Source organism: Silene latifolia, chromosome 2, assembly GCF_048544455.1.
Source record: "Silene latifolia isolate original U9 population chromosome 2, ASM4854445v1, whole genome shotgun sequence".
NCBI lineage: Eukaryota > Viridiplantae > Streptophyta > Magnoliopsida > Caryophyllales > Caryophyllaceae > Silene > Silene latifolia.
The window spans coordinates 8,296,160-8,319,963 of record NC_133527.1 but is presented as its reverse complement, the minus strand read 5'-3'; the positions used below and the strand labels follow the sequence as shown (position 1 = coordinate 8,319,963).

Below are 23,804 nucleotides of genomic sequence, written 5' to 3'. Positions count from 1 at the left end.
TTGACCTTTAAAGAAAAGAAGATAAACATATAAAAATGGTATACTTTTTTAATAGGGAATAAACGTTTTAACCATGAAACAATAAACAATAAAGGTAAATAAATAATCAAAAATAACAAAACATTTTTACTTACTTTATACGGGGTATATTTTTCTTTTGCCTATTAATGTCAACATTTACTCTATGGTATCAAATATAAGATAAAACTCTCGTGTTTCTAAGTTCTAACTCACACTCGATTATAGGATAGACATAACACCACTTATAAATTAGAATGGGACGTACATTTCGTATTTTCATAGTTAAGATTATCATCTTATTCGTTACTCCCTCTTTCCCGGTTATTTATTTGTCTTTTCTTCTGACACGATGGCCAAAGAGAAAGAAGCCATTTATACTTTTGATTAATAGACGACAAATGATTAAAACGGAGGAATATTTTACTCCCTCTGGCTTTTATTTTTCTTCTCGTTTCTCTAATATATGTGAGGAGTATTATAATGAAATGGGAAGAAAACAGCAAGCCGGAGGGAGTACTAACTATGAAACAAAGAGAATATTACTCATTTGGAAAAGATTTATGTTATTATGCATAATATTAAATTGGTAGGTCCACAAGTGCGGGCCGATGACTATGACAAGTAGTACTAAGATGACCCCGCACACACCGGTCTCACCCGCAAGAAATCAATAGTGTACCGTTGAATTGAAACAAAGTAAACGATAATGCCTAATTTGTTGAGCACAAACACTAGTATAAAAGTGGATCTTCCCATTTTCTTCAAGACCATGAAAATAAGTGGAGCATAACATCATAGTCAAGCACAAGTCCATAGCTACTAATTTTTTTGGAGTTCTTGCTTCAATTTACAATAATCAATATCCCTAAGGTATAATGTTATAACTTTCATCTTTTAATGTTTGACTGTATATACGGTAATAGTTTTTGAAATTTTACAATGTCTTAGATTAATTTTACAATGTATTTGTATACCGTGTTAAAAGTATTCTATACCATGCTATCAAATATGAGCACCATTTTTGTATCTCACTCATGTGTGAGTATAATGTGTCTTGAAATTATTGCTGATGTTGTTTCTATCGACTTTATGTTGAATTCTCTTTAATTGAAACTATAATATCCCTAAAAATAAAATAAAATTAGCAACCTTATATTTCAAATAAATGTAAGTTCTTATATTAGCGCTTGATAAAATAATCAAATGTTAGATAATACCGATAATTATAACTGCTTTTAGTTTATTTACATTGCAAACATAGTATGACATTCCATTATATTAATAAATACAGCTTACTTCGTTTGTTCTATCAAAAATGAAATATTATTCTTATTCATTCGTTTGTCTATTCAAATTCACTTCTTAAAGTTGAGCTGCCTGAAATGAACTACAGGAATAAGAACTAACAATTGTTGATCATTTTCTTAAAATAATGTGTAATTTTAACACGGTTGTGAATAATAAATAATCTGAACTACTCTAACCGTATTTTCTATTTGTAAAAAAGAACAAAATATGACCGATTCACTTTATTTCTTGTACTTAATTATCATATCCAATTAACTTTATTTTGTGAAATTGACCATTTTCCCATTCTATATTTCAGTTAGCAAAAAAAGAAACAATGGGAGCAAGTGCAAAAACAATTCCACCAAGAGCACCATCACAAAAACCAACTTTTACACTTGGTCAATTAAAAAGAGCAATCCCACCACATTGTTTCAATCGGTCCATATTACTCTCTTTTTCCTATGTTATCTATGATTTAATTGCTATATTCATCCTATATAATATTTCCAATAAATACATAGACCATCTACCAAAACCCTTAACCTACATTGCTTGGACCATCTATGCAATAGCTCAAGGTTGTATCATGACCGGAGTTTGGATCCTAGCTCACGAGTGTGGTCACCAGGCTTTTAGTAACCACCGCTGGCTTGATGACACGGTCGGATTAATCCTTCATTCATTACTCCTAACACCCTATTTCTCATGGAAATTAAGTCACAAACGACACCATGCAAACCATAACTCGTTAGAAAAAGACGAGGTTTTCGTCCCTAATACTAAAGAACACATTCCTTGGTACACAAAATATTACCAAAACCCGTTTGGACGAGTTATTACACTTTTTATCTCATTAACCTTAGGGTTACATATGTATTTACTATTCAATTTTTGTGGGAGAAATTATGCTACATTTACTAGCCATTATGACCCATATGCACCAATATACTCGAATAACGAGAGGCTACAAATATTCATTTCTGACGCCGGAGTTTTAGCCATGGTTTATGGGCTTTTCCGTCTATGGGCCGTCAAAGGCCTTGTTTGGTTGATTTGTGTATATGGAGGCCCATTACTTGTAATGAATGGGTTCATTGTGGTGATCACATTGCTTCACCATACACACCTTTCACTACCTCATTATGAATCGTCCGAGTGGGATTGGTTAAAAGGCGCATTGGCGACTGTTGACCGAGATTATGGGGTACTGAACCGGGTTTTTCATCACATCACGGACACTCATGTTACGCACCATTTGTTCTCTACCTTACCACATTATCATGCCGAGGAGGCTACAAAGGCGATTAAGCCGATTTTAGGGAAGTATTACCAATTTGATGGGACTCCATGGTACAAGGCTTTGTGGAGGGAATACAAGGAATGTGTTTATGTGACAAATGATGAGGTTGAGAAGAATAATGGTGTGTTTTGGTACACTAACAAGCTTTAATTCTTAAGTGTATACCCACAACAAGTCCGGTTATATAAGTTCAGTTCGGTTTTTGTTGTTGTAGAGTTTGTGTTTTTGTTTTGACTTGTATGTGTGGTGTTGTAATTTGCATCAGTTCTACCCTAATTGTATGATTTGTATGCAATTCAATTGATAATAAAATATCATTATTATATATCTAATTTAGTAGAAATAAAAAAAACTTTATAAGTCGTGCATTTAATGCACGGGGTCTAACCTAGTTAAAAAATAATTGCGATTGAAAAAATAGTTAACAACTTAACAAAGGATGGTTGGAATTCAATCCTTGACCATTTACAATTTTGTCATATGCTTGTATCAAAATATCATCATTGATCATCCTACCATATTGACCTTTAAAAAAAAGAAGATAAGCATATAAAAATGGTATACTTTTTTAATAGGGAATAAACGTTTCAACCATAAAACAATAAACAATAAAGGTAAATAAATAATCAAAATAACAAAACATTTGTACTTACTTTATACGGAGTATATTTTTCTTTTGCCTTCAATTAATGTCAACATTTACTCTATGGTATCAAATATAAGATAAAACTCTCGTGTTTCTAAGTTCTAACTCACACTCGATTATCGGATAGACATAACACCACTTATAAATTAGAATAGGACGTACATTTCGTATTTTCATAGTTAACATTATCATCTTATTCGTTACTCCCTCTTTCTCGGTTATTTATTTGTCTTTTCTTTTGACATGATGACCAAAGAGAAAGAAAGAACCCATTTACAGTTGTGATTAATAGACAACAAATGATTAAAACGGAGGAATATTTTACTAACTGTGAAACAAAGAGAATATTACTCATTTGGAAAGATTATGTTATTATGCATAATAATATTAAATTGGTAGGTCCACAAGTGCGGGCCGATGACTATGACAAGTAGTACTAAGATGACCCCGCACACACCGGTCTCACCCACAAGAAATCAATAGTGTACCGTTGAATTGAAACAAAGTAAACGATAATGCCTAATTTGTTGAGCACAAACACTAGTATAAAAGTGGATCTTCCCATTTTCTTCAAGACCATGAAAATAAGTGGAGCATAACATCATAGAGTCAAGCACAAGTCTATAGCTACTAATTTTTTTTTGGAGTTGTTGCTTCTTCAATCTACAATAATCAATATCCCTAAGGTATAATGTTATAACTTTCGTCTTTCAATATTTTACTTCCTCCATTCCATTCATTTATATACATTTGCTTTTTGGACACTATTCATATGTGGGGAGAATCATCGATATATCTTCCGATATATAACATAAAAAATAGTCATGTGAGATCATGTTTGAATTGTCTTCCCGACTACATTGTGAATATCAAATTTTTATAATTTTTATTAATATGTAACTAAAGATATGAACAAAAGAAAACGAGCATGAATACACGTGTATAAAGCAAATGTATAGAAATGAATGGAATGAAGGAAGTATAACTTTGACTGTATACACGATAATAGTTTGTGAAATTTTACAATGTCCTAGATTAATTTTACAATGTATTTGTAATAGTTTTTTGCGGATTATGCTACTCATGTGTAAGTAGAATGTGTCTTGAAATTATTGCTCATGTTGTTTCTACCGACTATATGTTGAATTCTCTTTAATTGAAACTATTATTTCCCGAAAATAATGAAAATTAGCAACCTTATATTTTAAATAAATGTAAGTTCTTATATTAGCGCTTGATAAAATAATCAAATGTTAGATAATACCGACAATTATAACTGCTTTTAGTTTGTTTTCATTGCAAACATAGTATGACATTCCATTATATTTGATGGGGCATATTCTGCACCGCTGATCAAGTCAACATATTGAGCAAGGTCAAGGATATCCACAGCAAAGTCAACGACTTAGACAGTCTAGCCTATGCAATCCATCGGCCTGACACCTGGGGTATCGGCCTGGTAACTAGCCAGCCGGGATACATATCCGCGTACTCATATCCAAGACCCTCGGCCGGCCGGCCTGCCATGGGTCCATCGGCCGAGGGTAGAACGGTCTTTCCACCTACTAGCCACTTGGCCACTACGTGACAAAAGGTGAAAGTCTATAAATACTCCTCAACCTTCATTGAGGAAGGGATCCATAAATTAACCTAAGAATCACTATTCATCTGGTAATATCTTCCTTATCTCCCTATAATACATCCTTAGCCAAGTAATAACAACTTATCCCTCTAAGTTTACTGACTTGAGCGTCGGAGTGAGTACGCTTGGCACAAAGCCAAGCCCTCAGTTCGTTCATTGTTGCAGGAGAGGTCGAGAGGAACGATAGAGACGAGAGATCCAACTCAAGACATCATTCTACAAGCCACGGGTGGTAACAATACTTGCTCTGGAATTACACCCGGAACAATTGGCGCCGTCTGTGGGGAAAGACACTAGAAGCTAGTCACATTCATTCCCAAACAAAAAACACACACACACAAAAAACCCACCCCAAAAGCCAAGAAGATGTCGAAACAACAAGAGGCATTCGTGACTGACGAAATCGAATTCTACCAAGATGATACCGTCCACAAATTTGGAGTTGTGCAACCCTCCGCCGGTCAAGTGATCCAACCGGAGTACGGGATGCCAATAATACCAGACACTCCGCTGCCGCCGACCAGGTCACCATCATGGGGCATGTGGTTGACGCAAAGAAACCGAAGATGCTCCTGGACCTTGGGAGTACGCCGGCTCACACCGTCATGCCGACAAGAGCGGCGGAAACCGTCCAGAGACCAGGGCCCAAAATGTGACCCCAAGAAACTTGAACGGAGCATTAGGAGAAGCCGACCTGTCAAGACACCAGGGGGAGCCCAAAGTGGCCGTGGTAGACCTAAGTCCTTCTCGCACTCGTGAGAAGAGAGGCGTCGCCGCGGCACGAACGAGGCACGCCCCGGAGGAGCAAAAGAAGCCCAACTCGTCAGAGTTGGAGAAGAAGCCCGACTCACCAGAGTCGGAGGAGAAGTCCTTCTCGCTACGAGGGGAGAAGCCGGACTAGGAATGCGAGGAGCCGATCGCCGCGTGTCGTCCGACATGTGGTTAGACAGCCCCTCAGCGCCTACGTCCTAGATACCCCGGTGCCAACTAAGCTGAAGTTACCACCTATAGCATACAAAGGAGAAGGCGACCCAACCGACCACGTCGAGGCTTACGAGTCTCACATGTCCGTATGGGAGCAACCCGATGAGGTTTGGTGCCGAATCTTCCCAACGACACTGCATGGGATGGCACAGAGTTGGTACAAGGGGCTACCCGACGGGTCGGTATACTGTTACGCCGACCTAAAAGACGCATTCCTAGCCCAGTATTCCTGCAACAAGAGGAGGGCCGTGGAGACATCGGACCTCCTGACTATCAGGCAGGAGGGAGGCGAGTCTCTCCGAAGTTATGTGAAGAGGTTCGACGCCAAGGTTCAGCAAATTCGTGAGCTGAACAGCGAACTGGCAGCCTTCGCGCTGATGAAAGGCCTCCCAAGGGGAGACCTAAAAAACGAGCTCATCAAATGCGGCGGCCTGACCTTTGACGCCGCCAGAAAATTGGCTGATCAAGCCATTAAAGTGGAGGACTATCACAAAACCTGGTTAGGCCCTAGCAAGGCCAAACCCTCAGAAAAGAAGAGCCGCCGGGAGGACAACCCGGATGAAGAACGCCGTGACAATAATAGGTCACGGTCTGGCCAGCCTGCCAGGAAACAGAATTCGGCGGGCGCCGGGGGGAGTTCGGCACCATACTACCGGAAGCAGTACAATAATCACACCCCTCTGGTCGTATCTGCCGCCGAGGTCTTCGCCCTGAGCAAAAACGAAGGTCAAAAGTGGGAAAGGCCCCCTAGGGCGAGGAGTGACGGTGACACGAGCCAGTACTGTGAGTACCACGGCCACACCGGCCACTTAACAAACGACTGCCGGCATTTGAAAAATGCCATTGAAGATCTAATCCGAACGGGAAGTCTCGGCAAATACGTAGCCGGAGGCCAAAAAACAGATGCCGACAGGTCAAATAAGAAATCCGTTTCTGAACGAGTAGGAGTAGTCAATGTCGTCATCAGGGACAACGAGAACGGTGGGTCCGCTCATGGGCACAAACGACACCTGAATGAACTATATCAGGCCATCAACTTTGTGCTCAACACAGCAACCCCCGCTTCCAACATCCCCGATATGACCATTGGGAAGAAAGACTACGAGGGAGTCATCGCTCCTCACAGCGACCCACTTGTGGTCCACCTGGACGTAGCCAACCACTTGGTGAAGAGATGCCTGATTGACACGGGCGCCTACACAAACATTATGTACAGAGAATGTTTCCTCAGCCTCGGTCTGAAGGTTGAAGACTTGAGCCCCTACACCAAACCGTTGTACAGTTTTTCCGGGGCCGGCCTGGTACCCCTGGGATCAATCAAGCTGCCAGTAATGTTCGGCGAGGGAAGTGCGGCCAAGAATGTTATGTCCGAGTTCGTGGTTATTGACGGCTCGTCTGCCCACAACGTCCTCATAGGCCGGGTCACTTTGAGCAAAGCCGACGCTGTGATGTCCATCCGGGCCCTAACATTAATGTATGTCTCGGACCGGGGGGAAGCGCATAAACTCGTCTCGAAGAACGAGGAGGATCCTGGCGTATGGGAGGTTTACACTAACGGCCCTTCCACGACGAATAGCTCCAAGGCCGGCATCGTTATTATCAGCCCAAACGGAGACGTGTTTGAGCACGCCTTGAAGCTTACCTCATTGGCCCCAAACAATGAATCCAAGTACGAGGCGGTGATAACCGGAGTTGAGCTAGCTAAAGCCGCCGGGGCGGAGCGTGTCATGGTGAAAACAGATTCACTCTTAGTAACCAACCAGATCAGAGGAGAGTACGAGGCTCGGGACTACGGGACGATAAAGTATCTAGAGAGGGTGAGGGCTGGCGCTTCAAAATTAAAATCCTTCCAGATACAGTACACCCCCAGATCCGGAAGCGACCGGACCATCGGCATGGTCGAAGGAGCAGAGACCGAGGAGGTAGAGATTTATCCGGGCCGCACCGTAACTGTCGGTGTCAACCTGGAACCAAAATTCAGAGCCGACCTCCTGGACCTGCTGAGGAAGAATAAAGATGTTTTCGCCTACTCAGCGGCCGAGATGCCAGGCGTGAGCCGGGAGGTGATTGTTCACAAGCTGAACGTATTCCCCACCGCTCGCCCAGTCAAGCAGAGAATGAGGAACTCCTCAGCCGAGAAGGATGAGGCCATCAAAACCGAAGTAGATAAATTACTAGCGGCGGGCTTCATCATGCCTTGTACTTATCCTGAGTGGTTAGCCAATGTTGTAATGGTGAGGAAGTCATCGGGGGCATGGAGAATGTGTGTAGACTTTACCAACCTTAATAAAGCATGCCCCAAAGATTGTTATCCCTTGCCTCGAATAGATAGTCTAATTGACGTTACGGCGGAGCTACACCATCTTTGAGTCTGCTTTGGACGCCTTCTCGGGGTATCACCGGTATTCATGGCCGAGGAAGACATGCCTAAATGCGCATTTATCACTGCTAACGGCACATACATGTACAAAATGATGCCGTTTGGTTTGAAGAACGCCGGAGCAACGTACACAAGGCTGGTGGACAAAGTGTTCCAAAATCAAAAAGGACGGAACATTGAGGCTTACGTCGACGATGCTATTGTAAAAAGCAAGTCTGACAACGAGCACTTGGCCGATTTACACGAGACATTTTGTTCAATAAGGAAATACAAGATGAAGCTCAACCCAATGAAATGCAACTTCGGTGTCCGGGCAGGTAAATTCCTAGGTGTACTTGTCAGTGCCAGAGGCATAGATGCCAATCCAGACAAAGTCCGAGCAATCCTAGACCTGCCGGAACCAAGGAATCGAAAAGAGGTTATGATGCTGACCGGGAGAATGGCAGCTCTCGCCCGCTTCATCTCTCGGTCAGCCGACAAAAGCACCCCATTCTTTAAAGTGTTGAAGGGGAATAAAGACTTGGTGGGGGAGGAACAGAGCACGGCTTTCAAGCGGCGAAAGCTCATCTTCGAGACTCTCCCAACTCTGTCGGGCGGTCTTTGGGGAGACGCTATACCTATATATAGCGATCACCTCGGCCACGGTCGATCTTTGTGATCATCGGGAAGAGGACAAACAAGCAACACCCAATCTACTTTGTCACCCATACGTTTGTTGCCCGCCGAGAGAAATTACCCACTAATTGAAAAAGCAGCTTTCGCCGTCGTCGTTGCCGCGAGGAAGTTAAAACCCTACTTCGACGCACACCCCGTGACGGTCCTAACCGATCAGCCATTGGAGAAAGCTTTGGAAAAATTCGAACAATCCGGTAGACTCATCAAATGGGCGGTGGAACTCTCGCCTTCGGCATTCAAGTACAAACCAAGGCCTTCGATAAAAGGGCAAGCACTTGCAGATTTCTTGGCCGAATGCACATATCAAGAAGAGCCAAACCAGGTGTATGGGAGGTTTACACCGACGGCTCCTCCACGACGAACAGCTCAGGAGCCGGCATCCTTATCATCAGCCCAAACGGGGACGAGTTTGAGTATGCCTTGAAATTCACCTTCTCGGCCTCGAACAACGAATCCGAATACGAGGCGGTGATAACCGGAGTCGAGCTAGCTAGGGCTGCTGGAGCGAGAACACATTGTGTTGAAGACGGACTCACTTTGTTGGTTACTAACCAAATCGGAGGGGAGTTTGAGGCTCGGGACGACGGAATGGTAAGGTACCTAGAAAGGGTAAAAGCCGACATAGCGAAGTTGAAATCTTTCCAAATCCAATGCGTTCCCAGATCTGAGAACAACCGGGCCGACGCTCTCTCAAAACTTGCCAGTTCAACCATCAAGAATATCAGCCGAACCGTGCTAGTGGATATCAGGACCGCTAAAAGCATCACTGACGCACTCTGCACGGTAGGCAACATCGAGGCCGTGACAACGTGGATGACTCCCATAATGAAATACAAACTTGCAAATGAGTTGCCGGAGGACCGCAATCTCTCGGCCAAGATAAAGAGAATCGCCGCCAGGTACTTGTTGTTTGAAGGAGAATTATACAGAAGGTCCGTAATAAGACCACTTTTGAAATGCGTCGGCCCAGCCGACGCAGAGCTAATTTTGACAGAAATTCACGAAGGCATCTGTGGTCATCACATGGGGGCAAGAACGCTGGCCCACAAAGCTCTCCGAGCCGGCTACTTCTGGCCCACCATGTTTGCGGATTCCAAGGCTAAAACCAAGAAGTGCACGAACTGTCAAATGCATGCTCCGGTGATACACGCTCCTTCCCGGGACCTACAACCGGTGCTTAATCCCCTCCCTTTCGCACAGTGGGGGATGGATATGCTAGGACCATTTCCAACGGCCTCCGGAGGAAGGAAGTTCTTGATCGTCGCCGTTGACTACTTCACCAAATGGGTTGAAGCTGTAGCAGTACCGGCGAAAACCACAGCGGCCGTCAGAAAGGTAATCTGGGAAAATGTTATAACTCGTTTCGGATTACCCCAAGTTATGGTATTTGACCACGGCCGAGAGTTTTGGAGTGACCGATAATGAAGCGGTTAGAAGAGCTTGGCATCAAGTTTGCATACTCCTCCGTCTGTCACCCACAGAGCAACGGGCAAAGTGAGGCGACCAACAAAACAATCCTCAACGGTTTGAAAAAGACAGTGGAAGACCTTAAGGGAAGGTGGGCCGATGAACTACCCGGTGTCCTGTGGTCCCTTCGGACCACGGAGAAAGAAGCAACGGGTACACCCCTTCCACTTAGTCTACGGTTCGAAGCGATCCGCCAATTGAAGCGACGGTGCCAACATTGAACGGCCGCCTTTAACCCGATTGAAAACGAGGAAGAAGGCCGAGAGCCTCCTAGACCTGGTCGAAGAAAGCCGAGATACGGCACGCCTCAACTTGGCAGTATACCAAAACCGGATGAAAAGAGCCTACAACCGAAGAGTCCACAAAAGGGACTTAAAAATAGGAGATCTAGTCCTAAGAAAGTCGGCCGCCACCAACAAAGGAAATATTCATGGTAAATTAACGGCCTGGCGGGAGGGACCCTACAAAGTAGTTGAAGAGATGAGGCGGGTACATACCGGCTGACAGACATGGGGGGCGTGCCTTTGATGAGCCACTGGAACACTGACAACCTAAGAAAATACTTTGTATAAGCGGAGGAGGTGTCCAAAACCATTGTCGGCACCCCGGCGCGTGTTTATATCTAGTGAAGAAACATCCAAATTTTCCGTCAGTGTTTATCCCCTCCGTGGTTGAGACGCAAGAATAAACGTACACTCAGTGTAGTTGAGACGCAAATCTAGCGATCAATATGCCTACACGATTCTGATTTAACGCTCGTCGAGCCGCAACCCCGATTACCTCGGTCAAAGCCGAGAGCGACGGGAATACGTCGGTCGATACGCTAGAAGAAACGTATAATCGGTGCGGTTGAGACGCAAATCTAGCGATCAATATGCCTACACGATTCTAACGCGTCGAGCCGCAACCCCGATTACCTCGGTCAAAGCCGAGAGCGACGGGGATACGTCGGTCGATACGCTAGAAGAAACGTATACTCGGTGCAGGTGCAATTGAGACACAAATCTAGCGATCGTATGCCACACGATTCTTAACGCTGTCGAGCCGCAACCCCGATTACCTCGGTCAAAGCCGAGAGCGACGGGGATACATCGGTCGATACGCTAGAAGAAACGTATACTCAGTGCAGTTGAGACGCAAATCTAGCGATCAATATGCCTACACAGTTACGAACGCTGTCGAGCCGCAACCCCGATTACCTCGGTCAAAGCCGAGAGCGACGGGGATACGTCGGTCGATACGCTAGAAGAAACGTATACTCAGTGCAGTTGAGACGCAAATCTAGCGATCAATATGCCTACACAGTTACGAACGCTGTCGAGCCGCAACCCCGATTACCTCGGCCAAAGCCGAGAGTGACGGGAACACGCCGGTCGACACGCTAAAGACGTTAAACACAGTTGGGACATGCATTCAAACTGCCTCGGTCATACCGAAGGTAAAAACGAAGGCACTCAATTAATAACGCAAAAAGACAAGTGAGGGATTGTGATCAAAGCCCCGGCCAAGCCAAAGGCCAATAAGACGAACTTTATTGAAAACAATTACAAAGAGAGTACAGACGACGGCCGTCCCCATAGGGATAAGTCTAAACACAACCTACCAAGAGTTTTACTAACAAAACACGGGAAAGAAAAGCAAAAGATTACAAACATATCATTTGAAGCGCTAAAAATGGCAGGGAGGAAAGGCTCAATAGTTGGCCCCCGAACAGCTAAAGCTATCCGAGATGCCGGGTGAGTCTGGTGACGACCGCTCGTCTCCCTATGCCTTTTGCTGCCCTCCATCAGTAGCAGCAGCATCTTCGGTGGCCGGCTCAGAAGAGGGCTCGACATTTTCAAGTACCTTTAGCCTCTCACCCTCCTTCACCTTTGCATCGTAGGCCGCCTTGGCCTCAGCTATCTGAGCCGCCTTCGCGCCTCCGCCTTCTCGCGCGGCACGCTTCCGCAAAGATCGCCATCTCATCCAGAAGCTGGTCAAATTTATCCCACGGGAAGGAGCCGTCGGGGATGAGCTTTTTGATTGCCTCCCTGGTCGCCTCCTCGGCCTGGTCCCGGAATTGGGCGCACATTTTAGGGAGGAGATCATCTTGAAGCATTTCAATATCCTTCTCCTTTTGAGCAAGGGAGGCCTGCGTGTCCCTGAGCGCCTCCGCCTGGTTATGGAACAGATCCTTCCACTCTTCCCTCTTGGCAACCACGGCGTCATAAGCGCCCTTATACCTGTCCCGCTCCTCCATCATCTTGGCAGTGGCGGCATCAGCATCCTCAACTTTGGCCCTCTCGGCCACCAGCAGCTTCTCAGCTTCCTCCACACGCCTCTTGGCAGCAAAGTGGTCCAGCTTAGCCTTCCCGGCTTCCCCCCTTGCAGCGGAGAGATCAAGCTTAAGCTTTGCGATCAGCGGCGCCGTTTGGGCCACGGCCTTTTCCTGCTCCATGATGTGGGAGCCGGCTAGACGGGTCCACTTCGCCAGCCTCTTATATATTCTCTCACCCTCCGCCACGAGCTCGTCGGAAGAAATCTTCTGAACTGAGGAGTCAACGGTGACATTTCTATCACCCGTCTTCTCAGGCTGCTTCTCGGGCTGCCGCTCAGTGAGAACGGCAGCTGCCGACGGCGGATCTACAAAAAATTTACACAGAGCATCCACGTCAACATGCATCGACACATCAGAAAGTCGGTCATCGGGAATGTCCAACGAACCAGCTAAGTCTGAACCGCAAGTTAGGTCCGTACCAGTCTGGACCCTCTTAGTCGGAGGGCCGGTTGGGGCAGTCTTCTCCCCGGCAACGGTGGAAGCAGAGGGTGGCACTTTTCTCTTCCTCAGAGGAGAAGAGACCTTAGCAACGGTCACCACCCCATCAGTGATATCGATGACCTCCAAATGATCCTTCTGGGCCACTGGAGTCGAAGAGGGGGTTGGCACTAACGCCTCCGCCATTTTGGACGCTGCCTTCTTCGTTCTCTTCGGCACGCCTCCGAGAACCCTTGCCTGGGCCGTCTCCGGATCCAAAGCCTTCAGCTGCTTGTCCATCAGCTCGTTGGGAGCCAGTCTGCGATCAAGCTTGGCAGCCGTAGGATGCCGTTGAACAACCTTCCCGTCCTTATCAAGCCCTAACCTCTTTAAGGTCCTCTCGGACAGATCCTGGTCAAACCGGTCTGCAAGAAATCAAACAAGAGTTACATAAAGGAAGCAAAACAAAGCTCTAAAACGGGAATACAACGGGCAAAGATGGGCCTCACACCGACCCCACTCACCCTGATTGAGGGCCGGTATGAGGCCGACGCGGCAAAACAGCTCATCCTGAAGGATAATCTGAGTCGGGGGCAGCCATCCCTTCTCAGCATCAAACAGCTGCATCGCCCGTTTCTCCTCCGCAGTAAGAGGGATCATCGAAGCGTCCATCTTAACCTTACCCCGGGAAATACATTTCTCATATTCTTCCCGGTTCTCACACCGCAAGTAAACAGGGCTCTAGAAGGACCGAGGCAATGGGTAATCCTCCGGCACTTGGACGTACACCCACCGCCGTTGCCAGTCCTTACAAGAAGTAAGCTTGGACACGGAGACGAAGCCTGGCTCCGTCTGCACGCTGTACCACCCCACTTTACCGGCGATTGACGGCCGTAGATGATGAAGGCGGCGGAATAAGTTAACTGTTGGGATCTCCCCTAAAAAGAGAGAGCCACACAAAGCCGACTATCGTCCTCATGGCCAACGGATGCGGTTGGGCCACAGCGACGTTCATAGCTTTGATGATAGCCATGACGTATTCATTCAAAGGAAACCGGAGCCCATACTCCGGTGCCCGATATACACGCCGATGTGACCGGGGGAGGGCAACAGACCGCCTGACCCTCCTCAGGGATAACGATCTTGTACCCATCACCGAAGGAGAAATGGCCTTCGAAAAGAGTCCCACCGGAACAGCTGGCGAATTTATTAGTCCAGGCACGGTCAAGACCAGTCGTGCAGGCCTCGCCATGATCCGGGATAGACGGCCTCTCAACAACAGAAGGAGTCCTCTCACCACCAGAGGGAGTCCTCTCATCATCATCAGCATCATCATCCTCATCCTCCCATTCCTCCACAATCGGTGGATCAACTACGGGAGAAGGAGACCTAGGACCCCCAAACCTTATCGGGATGGCATCTAGTATCCCCTCCCCATCAAGACGCGACGGGGAATCCCGGCGAGAAGTGCTAGTCCCGCGTCGTCGAGAAGACATGATAGCAAGGATTACGTAACAAAATAAGAAGTGAGAAAATTTGTTTGTTTACCTTGAAGAAAAACACTCGCCGGAGTAACGACTCTGAAAATTAGAAGACAAAGAAGCCTTTGAAAGTTTAGAGAGAAGAAAATTTTGGAGAACGAAATTGGTGGCCAATTTCACGGAATAACTGCCCTATTTATAGGGAAAAGCCCATGAAGAAGGACCAATCAGAGAACAGCCCATGAAGTGCCAGCCAATCAGCTAACAGACACGTGTCAGACATGCAACCATGGAAAGTCAATCGTCGCAACAGTCAAACGTCAATCAATGCAACAGTGATCAAGCGTTTTCAACACGCCCCTTCACCTCTCTTCGCCCATTCATCTTCCTCAACAAATTCCTAGGTATCTGCTCTCCGCCGGCCACATGATCAACCAAGCTAGGCAAAGACCGGCACGGGGGCAATCAAAAGCAACCTAAGCACTCCCAACCCCTGGTCTCGGCCGGCGTCACTTCCTTTTCCACATCGGATGCCCTTTACACATCCATGTGGAGGGGGATATGGTACGGCCTAAGAAGAACCAGGCCGAGATAGAAGAAGCCGTCTGAGAAAAAGTTTCAGAAATTACTTTCGCAGAATATACGCTCAGCATACATCGGAGCCCATACCACGGCATAGTCTACGCTGGGGGCAAATTGATGGGGCATATTCTGCACCGCTGACCAAGTCAACATATTGAGCAATGTCAAGGATATCCACAGCAAAGTCAACGACTTAGACAGTCTAGCCGATGCAATCCATCGGCCTGACACCTGGGGTCTCGGCCTGGTAACTAGCCAGCCGGGATACATATCCGCGTACTCATATCCAAGACCCTCGGCCGGCCTGCCATGGGTCCATCGGCCGAGGGTAGAACGGTCTTTCCACCTGCTAGCCACTTGGCCACTTGGCCACTACGTGACAAAAGGTGAAAGTCTATAAATACTCCTCAACCTTCATTGAGGAAGGGATCCATAAATTAACCTAAGAATCACTATTCATCTGGTAATATCTTCCTTATCTCCCTATAATACATCCTTAGCCAAGTAATAACAACTTATCCCTCTAAGTTTACTGACTTGAGCGTCGGAGTGAGTACGCTTGGCACAAAGCCAAGCCCTCAGTTCGTTCATTGTTGCAGGAGAGGTCGAGAGGAACGATAGAGACGAGAGATCCAACTCAAGACATCATTCTACAAGTCACGGGTGGTAACAATACTTGCTCTGGAATTACACCCGGAACAATATTAATAAATACAGCTTACTTCGTTTGTTTTATCAAAAACGAAATATTATTCTTAGTCATTCGTTTGTCTATTCAAATTCACTTCTTAAAGTTGAGCTACCTGAAAATGAACTACAGGAATAAGAACTAGCAATTGTTGATCATTTTCTTAAAATAATGTGTAACTTTAACACGGTTGTGAATAATAAATAATCTGAACTCTAACCGTATTTTCTATTTGTAAAAATGAACAAAATATGACCGATTCACTTTATTTCTTGTACTTAATTATCATATCCAATTAACATTTTTTTGTGACATTGACCATTTTTTCCATTCTATATTTCAGTTAGCAAGAGGAAACAATGGAAGCAAGTGCAAAAACAATTCCACCAAGAGCACCAACTCAAAAACCAACATTTACACTTGGTCAATTAAAAAGAGCAATCCCACCACATTGTTTCAATCGGTCCATATTACTCTCTTTTTCCTATGTTATCTACGATTTAATTGCTATATTCATCCTATATAATATTTCCAATAAATACATAGACCATCTACCAAAACCCTTAACCTACATTGCTTGGACCATCTATGCAATAGCTCAAGGTTGTATCATGACCGGAGTTTGGGTCCTAGCCCACGAGTGCGGTCACCACGCCTTTAGTAACTACCGCTGGCTTGATGACACAGTCGGGTTAATCCTTCATTCATTACTCCTAACACCCTATTTTTCATGGAAATTAAGTCACAAACGACACCATGCAAACCATAACTCGTTAGAAAAAGACGAAGTTTTCGTCCCTAATACTAAAGAACACATTCCTTGGTACACAAAATATTACCAAAACCCGATTGGACGAGTTATTACACTTTTTATCTCATTAACCTTAGGGTTACATATGTATTTACTATTCAATTTTTGTGGGAGGAATTATGCTACATTTACTAGCCATTATGACCCATATGCACCAATATACTCGAATAACGAGAGGCTACAAATTTTCATTTCTGATGCCGGAGTTATAGCCGTGGTTTATGGGCTGTTCCGCCTTTGGGCCACCAAAGGCCTTGTTTGGTTGATTTGTGTATATGGAGGCCCATTACTTGTAATGAATGGGTTAATTGTGGTGATCACATTGCTTCACCATACACACCCTTCACTACCTCATTATGAATCGTCCGAGTGGGATTGGTTAAGAGGCGCATTGGCGACTGTTGACCGAGATTATGGGGTACTGAACCGGGTTTTTCATCACATCACGGACACTCATGTTACGCACCATTTGTTCTCTACGTTACCACATTATCATGCCGAGGAGGCTACAAAGGCGATTAAGCCGATTTTAGGGAAGTATTACCAATTTGATGGGACTTCATGGTACAAGGCTTTGTGGAGGGAATACAAGGAATGTGTTTATGTGACAAATGATGAGGCTGAGAAGAATATTGGTGTGTTTTGGTACACTAACAAGCTTTAATTCTTAAGTGTATACCCAGAACAAGTTCGGTTCTATAAGTTTAGTTCGGTTTTTGTTGTTGTAGAGTTTGTGTTTTTGTTTTGAGTTTTTGTTATTGTGTTGTTGTAATTCAGTTAATAGATCCTACAACCAGTTGTACCCAGTTGTATGCTCTAGAACCCGAGCTATATAATAAAGTTTTCGAGTTTTGTTTTAAAAAAGTCGAGCTATACCCTAAAATTTCTGAGCTACTCACTTAAACATAAAAAAAATTAACTTTAAGAAAGCTCAACAAAATTACACATAAGCTCGATAAGATATAACTTGGTTGTATGATGCTATTATACCACTGGAGGTATAATGTTATTTGTGGTTGTAATTACCACAACATATTGAGTTTTTATATTTGATTAAGGAGTAATAAGGTTAGTTTGGATGAATTCCACCCTAATTGTATGATTAGTATATGCAATTCAAATTATGTGTTTTCAATAAACTTCTAAATCACTGGTCCGTTATGTCTTTGGGCTTTGAACAACAAAAAAAAAGATCCTTTATTGTTGAATAACAAGGCCATTCCTTTGGTTTTGAGTCTTTTGACCAACAAAAATAAGACGTTGTATTTAAGTATTGGGTTTTTTGATAAAAATAATCCAACCTAAACATAATCCCAAATTAATCCAACGTTTTCCTTAATTTAATTTTTTTTGCTCTCCCTCATTAACTTACCTGTTGTAACCGGTATTATGCCATTAGTTCTAGGTTACCTTCTTCTTCCTCCAATTCACTTTATATACTCTTCATAGCTTCCCAGATTTCCCCAAAAAATTTCTTCAAAAAATTTCATCTTCTTTATTTTTACTCTTTCCCCAAATTCATTTCTTCAACCAAATATCATTATCTAATCTGATGTCTTCTTCATCTTCTTCATACTCAAGGAGCACAAATGTCAGAAAAGAGGTGTTATGCAAACACCAATTACCAGCGGTTTTGAAGCGCGTGAATAATGGGGCTAATGTTGGAAAAATGTTTTACGGGTGTTCTTTGTGGCTTGTAAGTTTCTGAATTTTTTTTTTCCTGATTTGATTATTAGATTTATACACAACAATAACACATAATAATTTTGATGGTGATTTCTCTGTATTTGGTCTGTGTAGCAAGGTTGTGTGTTTTTTGTATTTGAAGAGGAGATGGATATACGAATGAATTCAATGGACAAGAATTTGTATGAAGAGAAAATCAGTACACTGAAGATGAAGAATAAAAAATTGAAGGGAGAGTTGATGGAATTAAGGCATGAAGTAAGGAAACATTGTAGTGGCGAGAAATTAGCTATGAGGTGTTTGATATGTTCCTGGGTTTTCTTTGCTTTGTGTTGGTTGATAGAACATATGTAATCCCAGCAAATGTAATGAAGTATTGGAGAATGCTATGTAGAAAGTGCTTGATTTATATGAGAAATTGCAATAAACTGAGCATTTGTTCCAAATTTGCCATGAGATTACCATTTAAAACAGTCACTGTTTATCCAAATTTGCCATTACATAACATTATAAGTTTGACAATATTGAAAGACATAGCTAAGTTAATCAAAATAAACCATAAAATACTGCAAGTGCCTGCAATTCATAACGACAACAACAGTCATTCAAACTAAACATTCAAACACTCTGATTGCACTTCAAAATGGCTCCTGCTTCAAAATAACAACATCAAGAGCAAGAGTGGCTCCTATGTTGGCTGTAGGTTTGTTGAAACTTGGGTGGAAGGGTGACTGGTTGATCCAACTGGTGACAAAATGCTTCTTGGTCCCCTCTGACTTCCTGGCAGATTTGTGAAAGCATATCCATGATCATCAATAAGGACACCAAGGCCTTGAGGTGCCTGCAAGTGAAACAGTAGCATCAATATTGGTGTACACTATAACAATAGCATAAACAAAATAACTTCAGAATAACCTTACCATTCCACCACTGCCTCTCCAACCACCTCTGCCTCTTCTACCTCTTGTTCCACCTCCTCTGTTATCCCCTCTTGCAGCACCCCTACCTCCTCTAATTACCCGTCCACCCTTTTTCGTCCCTCTTTGGGTTGTGCGTTACATCATGATGGAGCTGGGAGGTTGAGGCTTGTTCTTCTCTATTTCCCACATTAGTAAGCCTAGGTCTGCCTCTTCCTCTTTTAGGTGGTGGTGGAAGAACTTGGTCTTTTTGAGGACATTTCCTCTTGTTGTGAGCTTTTGATTTGCAAATAGAACATGTCATCTCAAGCCCATGTCTGGTTAGTTTTCCACTCCTTTTTGGATCCTCATGTGGATCTCTTCTTCTCTTCCTCCGGGTGCCAGTCCAATCTTGATAGGTGGAGGGATCATAGGTCGCTCAACTTTTGGCCAGTGTCTTTCTCCAGGACATGGAGCTATGGAGTAGTGGTATGATCTAAGGTAAGCTTCCCTCCTATACATGGGGTGTACATAATCCTCTGCCAATGCATGGATGTCAAATATGACAGCCACAACATGGTAGCAAGGGATTCCAGTGGCATCCCATTTCCTGCATGTACAGGTTCTCTTTGCCAGGTCTACTTTTACTTCATCTAGACCATCCTTTACCTGGTACTGATTTACATTTGACAACAGAGGTGTGCAATATGCAGCCTTTTCTTTCTCTTTCTCTAGCTTTGCCTGAATATTAGGGCATATTATTGATGTTGATGCCTCCATCTCCATTCTTTTCTTCACCAATCTTTGCATCAACATAGTCCTAATATCCTCAAGCATGTATAGCAAATGCTTTGATCTAGCATTAATGATAAAAGCGTTGAAGGTCTCAGCCATGTTGTTCACAATCACATCATTTGTTGTGCTTGTGCTGATGAAGGCTCTGCAAAAAAGGGTAGGATTACATGCTAGGAATGATTCTGCTGCTCTTGGATCTACTTCTCTCAATGCTGCTATTGCTTCATCAAAATCAGCCTGATTATAGGCTTTGGCACAGTTTCAAAACAACATCTTCATCTCCTCTCCCTTGTAAGATTTGTGCCAATTAGCAAAGATGTGTCTGGCATATCTCCTGTGTTCTGCCTTTGGAAACTCTTTTGCCACCATTGTAATGATACTCTACAGTTAATAAAGAGCATTTAAGAATCAAGAAACAAGAATAACTTAATAAAGAATAACTTAATAAAGCATAAGTTAATAAAGAGCATTTAAGTACCTGATGTTCATCAGAAATGATGGTCCAACCAGCACCATCTTCTTCTCCCACTGCATTCTTCAACTCTTTGAAGAACCACTCATAACTCTCATTGTTCTCCCCTTCCACAACCCCCCATGCTAATGGGAACATCTGATCATTACCATCCCTGCCCACTGCACTTATCAACTGACCCCCAAGAAATGTCTTCAAGAAACAAGCATCTACACACAAAATCTTCCTACATCCTTCAACCCAACCTTGTTTCAGTGCCTCAAAACAGATAAATAGTCTATGGAAAACTGGTACTGAACTTATGACATTAGGGTTTGTTTTCAAAGTGAAGACACTCCTAGGATACTCTTGCTCAAGAGCCTTTAAATAACTTCCAACTTTGCTATAGTGGTCTCTCATAGACCCATGCAAAAGCTTATGAGCAGTGTACTTAACCTTGTATGCAAAGTCTTTCTTAATTATGACCTTATATGCCCTCCTAACTGTGTCTATTATATCAGCAGCAGGCCAGTGAGGTCTTGCTTTGAAAACTTCAAGTAATTGCTTGGCAACCCAGCTTGACTTCAACTGTGTATTGCTCTCCATGGTCCTCTGACAGTTATGTGCTGCTTTGACAGTCTTCACCATAAAACAAGCCAATTTATTGTCCCAACTACCATATAACTTGAATGGGCAGCCTTGTTTACACCTCACACCAAGTCTTCTACCTCTATTCTTATCACTGACCACAAATGTCAGATTTCTACCCTGTGTTATGGCATACCTTGCCACACAATCCCTAAAAACCTCTCTTGTAGGAAATCTAATCCCTACTGACCATTTGAACTTTGAGAAATCTGTTTTTTCATTAACTTCTGGGACTGAAGATCTCCTCCTCTTACCAGGTATAAGGTCCTCATCACTCTCACAAGGGGTATCTATATCATCCCCACTCCTGTCATAATCACTCAAATTTCCATTCACTTCTTCAACAACAGTGCAATCAGTTTCTTGACCAGGCAATTGTGTTGAAGAGGCTTGTAGTTGAAGTTGTTTTGCTGTTTCAAGAGCTTTTGCATTTCATTCCCTCACTTTCTGCCTTGCTGCTTTAGTCTCCTCATCCCCTGACAACCCATCTAACTCATATTGTTCTTCAATAAAATTCTCTTCATTCAGATCCTCAGTCTCAATTTCTGCCTCATCCACTAACTCTACCTCACTATCTTCATTATCACTTAAAGACTCATCATCAGGGTTATAACCAGGGTCCTCTCCCTCACTTAAATCCTCCCATTCTTCATCATTAGCATTCAAACATGCCAAGTCTGCCTGTTCCTCATATTCCTCAAATAGATCTGCAACTCTTATATCATTAACATCATAAGATGATTCAACAGTGGTGTGATTGAGGTTATTTGGTGAGGTTGTTTGGACAGCTTTTTTTGATGTTATTTGGTCAACTGTGGTAACTTGGCTCTCATGTTCAGTGGCTTTAGGAGATGATTCTTTTAGGGTTTGTGTGGTAGTGCTGTGAGAGGCATTTTTTTTCTTTTCTTTTGTAGTAGTATTGATTGAATAATTAATTGGTTCACTTGGTAGTGGTCCCTGCTTTTGGGGAAGAATCTTTTGGGTTTGTTTTCTACTGTCTGCTTTTCTTCTAGGAGTCAACTTCCTAGAGCTTTTGACAATTGTTGACCCATTACCCTCACCAAAGTTTATCAAATGCATTAAATGTGCAACATCACCAGCAAACACAATAAAGCACTCAACTACTCTCTCTTTCACATCAAGGTTACACATAACCTGGGCACCACTGTCATCTATCACTCTTTCCAACCCAACACCAGGATTCATGAAGAAGATGGCATCAACATTTCTCTTGAATGACCCACATTTCTCACACTCCTCCAATAAAGTAAACCAACAGAATTCATCACACTCAACAGAAGTAGTCCTATATAATGTACCCGTATAAACAAACCCTAATTCATTTCTGGTAAAAGACCCTCCATACCACATTTTCAAGGTAACACTTTCCCACATATTACCCTAAACAAATGAGATGACAATTATTCAATAAAAATGATGAAATAATTAGGGTAAAAGAAGGAAAGCATAACAATTTAATTGTCGGTCTCTAATTAACAAAAATAACAAATATAGCAAATATATATAATCAAATTCACTCCAAATCAAAACTAATTGACGAATTAATACTAGAGAATATACAATATGAATTGAAAAAATTAAATCTGTAAATTGAAATTTACCTTATTCATTGACATTGTAACAATGGCGATGAAGATAAGTGAGAAAGACGATGGAAAAATTGAAGGATGATGAAGGAAAGTGACGGATGATGATGAAAAAGGGTAGATGATGAAGACAGTGAATGGTGGAGTATGAAGGAAGATGAAAGATTAAAGAGAAACTGGTGATTTGTAATGAACTCAGTTCAAGGGTGACCTGTTAAACAGGTTGCCCTTTAATTAAGTCAATAAAAGTTAAATTAAGGAAATTGTTAGATTAATTTGGGATTATGTTTAGCTTGGATTAATTTGAGCAGGTCAGCAATAGGTTGGATTATTTTTATCAAAAAACCCTTAAGTATTTAATACTCTTTTAAATTTGATATTAATTTAAAAATTAGAGAATAAAATACACATGAATCCATGTAATTAATGCATGTAATAAGTATTTATTTCCTTTTTGACTTCCTTAATATCATTTCCCTAATATTACCCCTTAGTCCCGATCAATTGCGATCAATTGTTAAATTCATTTTGCATAAAGATAAAGAAAAGAGACCAAAAGATTAACCGTGGTTCTTGTCTTTTTTTTTTTTTTTTTTTGAAAGAAAAGAACAATTCATTAATAGAACGTCATACGACACTTACAAAGAATAAGTATAATCGAAAACAAATCTAATGGAAACCAAAAAAAAATATTTTTCTTAAAAACTAGGGATCTCAAAACAGCATCTGACAATTCGGCTCGTCCTATTATCGCTATCTTCATGTAGCTTTTGAGGGGATCCTTCGTTTGATTTATGAGATAAAATTTACCTCTGACTGGTTCCAAAGATCGTTGACAAATCACTTTTACCCTTTGAAAGAACACGCTGCAGACCACCAACGAACTACTCTTGACTATATTACTGAAGAAACTAAACCCACGAATAAATGGAAAACCCCTGAAATAAGGGACGGAAAAACGATTCTCACCAAAAGGGAGACTTTTATTGAAAAGAAGATAGATATGCATACTATTGATTA

The 23,804-nt window shown here is 42.9% G+C and overlaps 3 protein-coding genes across 5 annotated transcripts; 2 read left to right on the top strand and 1 right to left on the bottom strand.

Moving 5' to 3' along the window:
• Positions 1-802: 802 nt before the first annotated feature.
• LOC141642193 (delta(12)-fatty-acid desaturase FAD2-like) lies at positions 803-2,936 on the top strand. 2 transcript variants are annotated; one of them, XM_074450909.1, is made up of 3 exons: positions 803-891; positions 1,628-2,770; positions 2,801-2,936. In XM_074450909.1, exon 2 carries the CDS (start codon positions 1,646-1,648, stop codon positions 2,759-2,761), a length of 1,116 nt encoding a protein of 371 aa, XP_074307010.1. In that variant the 5' UTR covers positions 803-891; positions 1,628-1,645; the 3' UTR covers positions 2,762-2,770; positions 2,801-2,936. The 2 variants fall into 2 exon arrangements, with proteins under 2 accessions (XP_074307010.1, XP_074307009.1); XM_074450908.1 differs by having other exon boundaries at positions 1,628-2,936.
• On the top strand, positions 808-17,837 carry LOC141642194 (delta(12)-fatty-acid desaturase FAD2-like). Of its 2 annotated transcripts, none has more exons than XM_074450910.1 (2): positions 808-891; positions 16,234-17,837. In XM_074450910.1, the coding sequence occupies exon 2, from the start codon at positions 16,250-16,252 to the stop codon at positions 17,363-17,365; it is 1,116 nt and encodes a 371-aa protein (XP_074307011.1). In that variant the 5' UTR covers positions 808-891; positions 16,234-16,249; the 3' UTR covers positions 17,366-17,837. The 2 variants fall into 2 exon arrangements, with proteins under 2 accessions (XP_074307011.1, XP_074307012.1); XM_074450911.1 differs by lacking the exon at positions 808-891 and adding an exon at positions 3,831-3,943.
• A 1,096-nt stretch (positions 17,838-18,933) lies between these two features.
• On the bottom strand, positions 18,934-21,608 carry LOC141633242 (uncharacterized). The gene is made up of 6 exons (XM_074445696.1): positions 21,526-21,608; positions 20,557-21,484; positions 20,424-20,459; positions 19,638-20,315; positions 19,103-19,228; positions 18,934-18,963 (listed from the first exon to the last, which is right to left on the bottom strand). Exons 1-6 carry the CDS (start codon positions 21,606-21,608, stop codon positions 18,934-18,936), a joined length of 1,881 nt encoding a protein of 626 aa, XP_074301797.1.
• Between the last annotated feature and the right edge of the window lie 2,196 nt (positions 21,609-23,804).

Excerpts from the sequence above, each read along its gene's own strand:
- LOC141642193 (XM_074450909.1), top strand. The coding sequence starts at position 1,646 with ATGGGAGCAAGTGCAAAAACAATTCCACCAAGAGCACCATCACAAAAA.
- LOC141642194 (XM_074450910.1), top strand. The coding sequence starts at position 16,250 with ATGGAAGCAAGTGCAAAAACAATTCCACCAAGAGCACCAACTCAAAAA.
- LOC141633242 (XM_074445696.1), bottom strand. The coding sequence starts at position 21,608 with ATGCAAAAGCTCTTGAAACAGCAAAACAACTTCAACTACAAGCCTCTT. Across the intron at positions 20,460-20,556 it reads TCATTTCTGATGAACATCAG|AGTATCATTACAATGGTGGC; the intron begins GTACTTAAATGC and ends TATTAACTGTAG. Across the intron at positions 19,229-19,637 it reads ACATGAGGATCCAAAAAGGA|GCACCTCAAGGCCTTGGTGT; the intron begins GTGGAAAACTAA and ends TTTCACTTGCAG.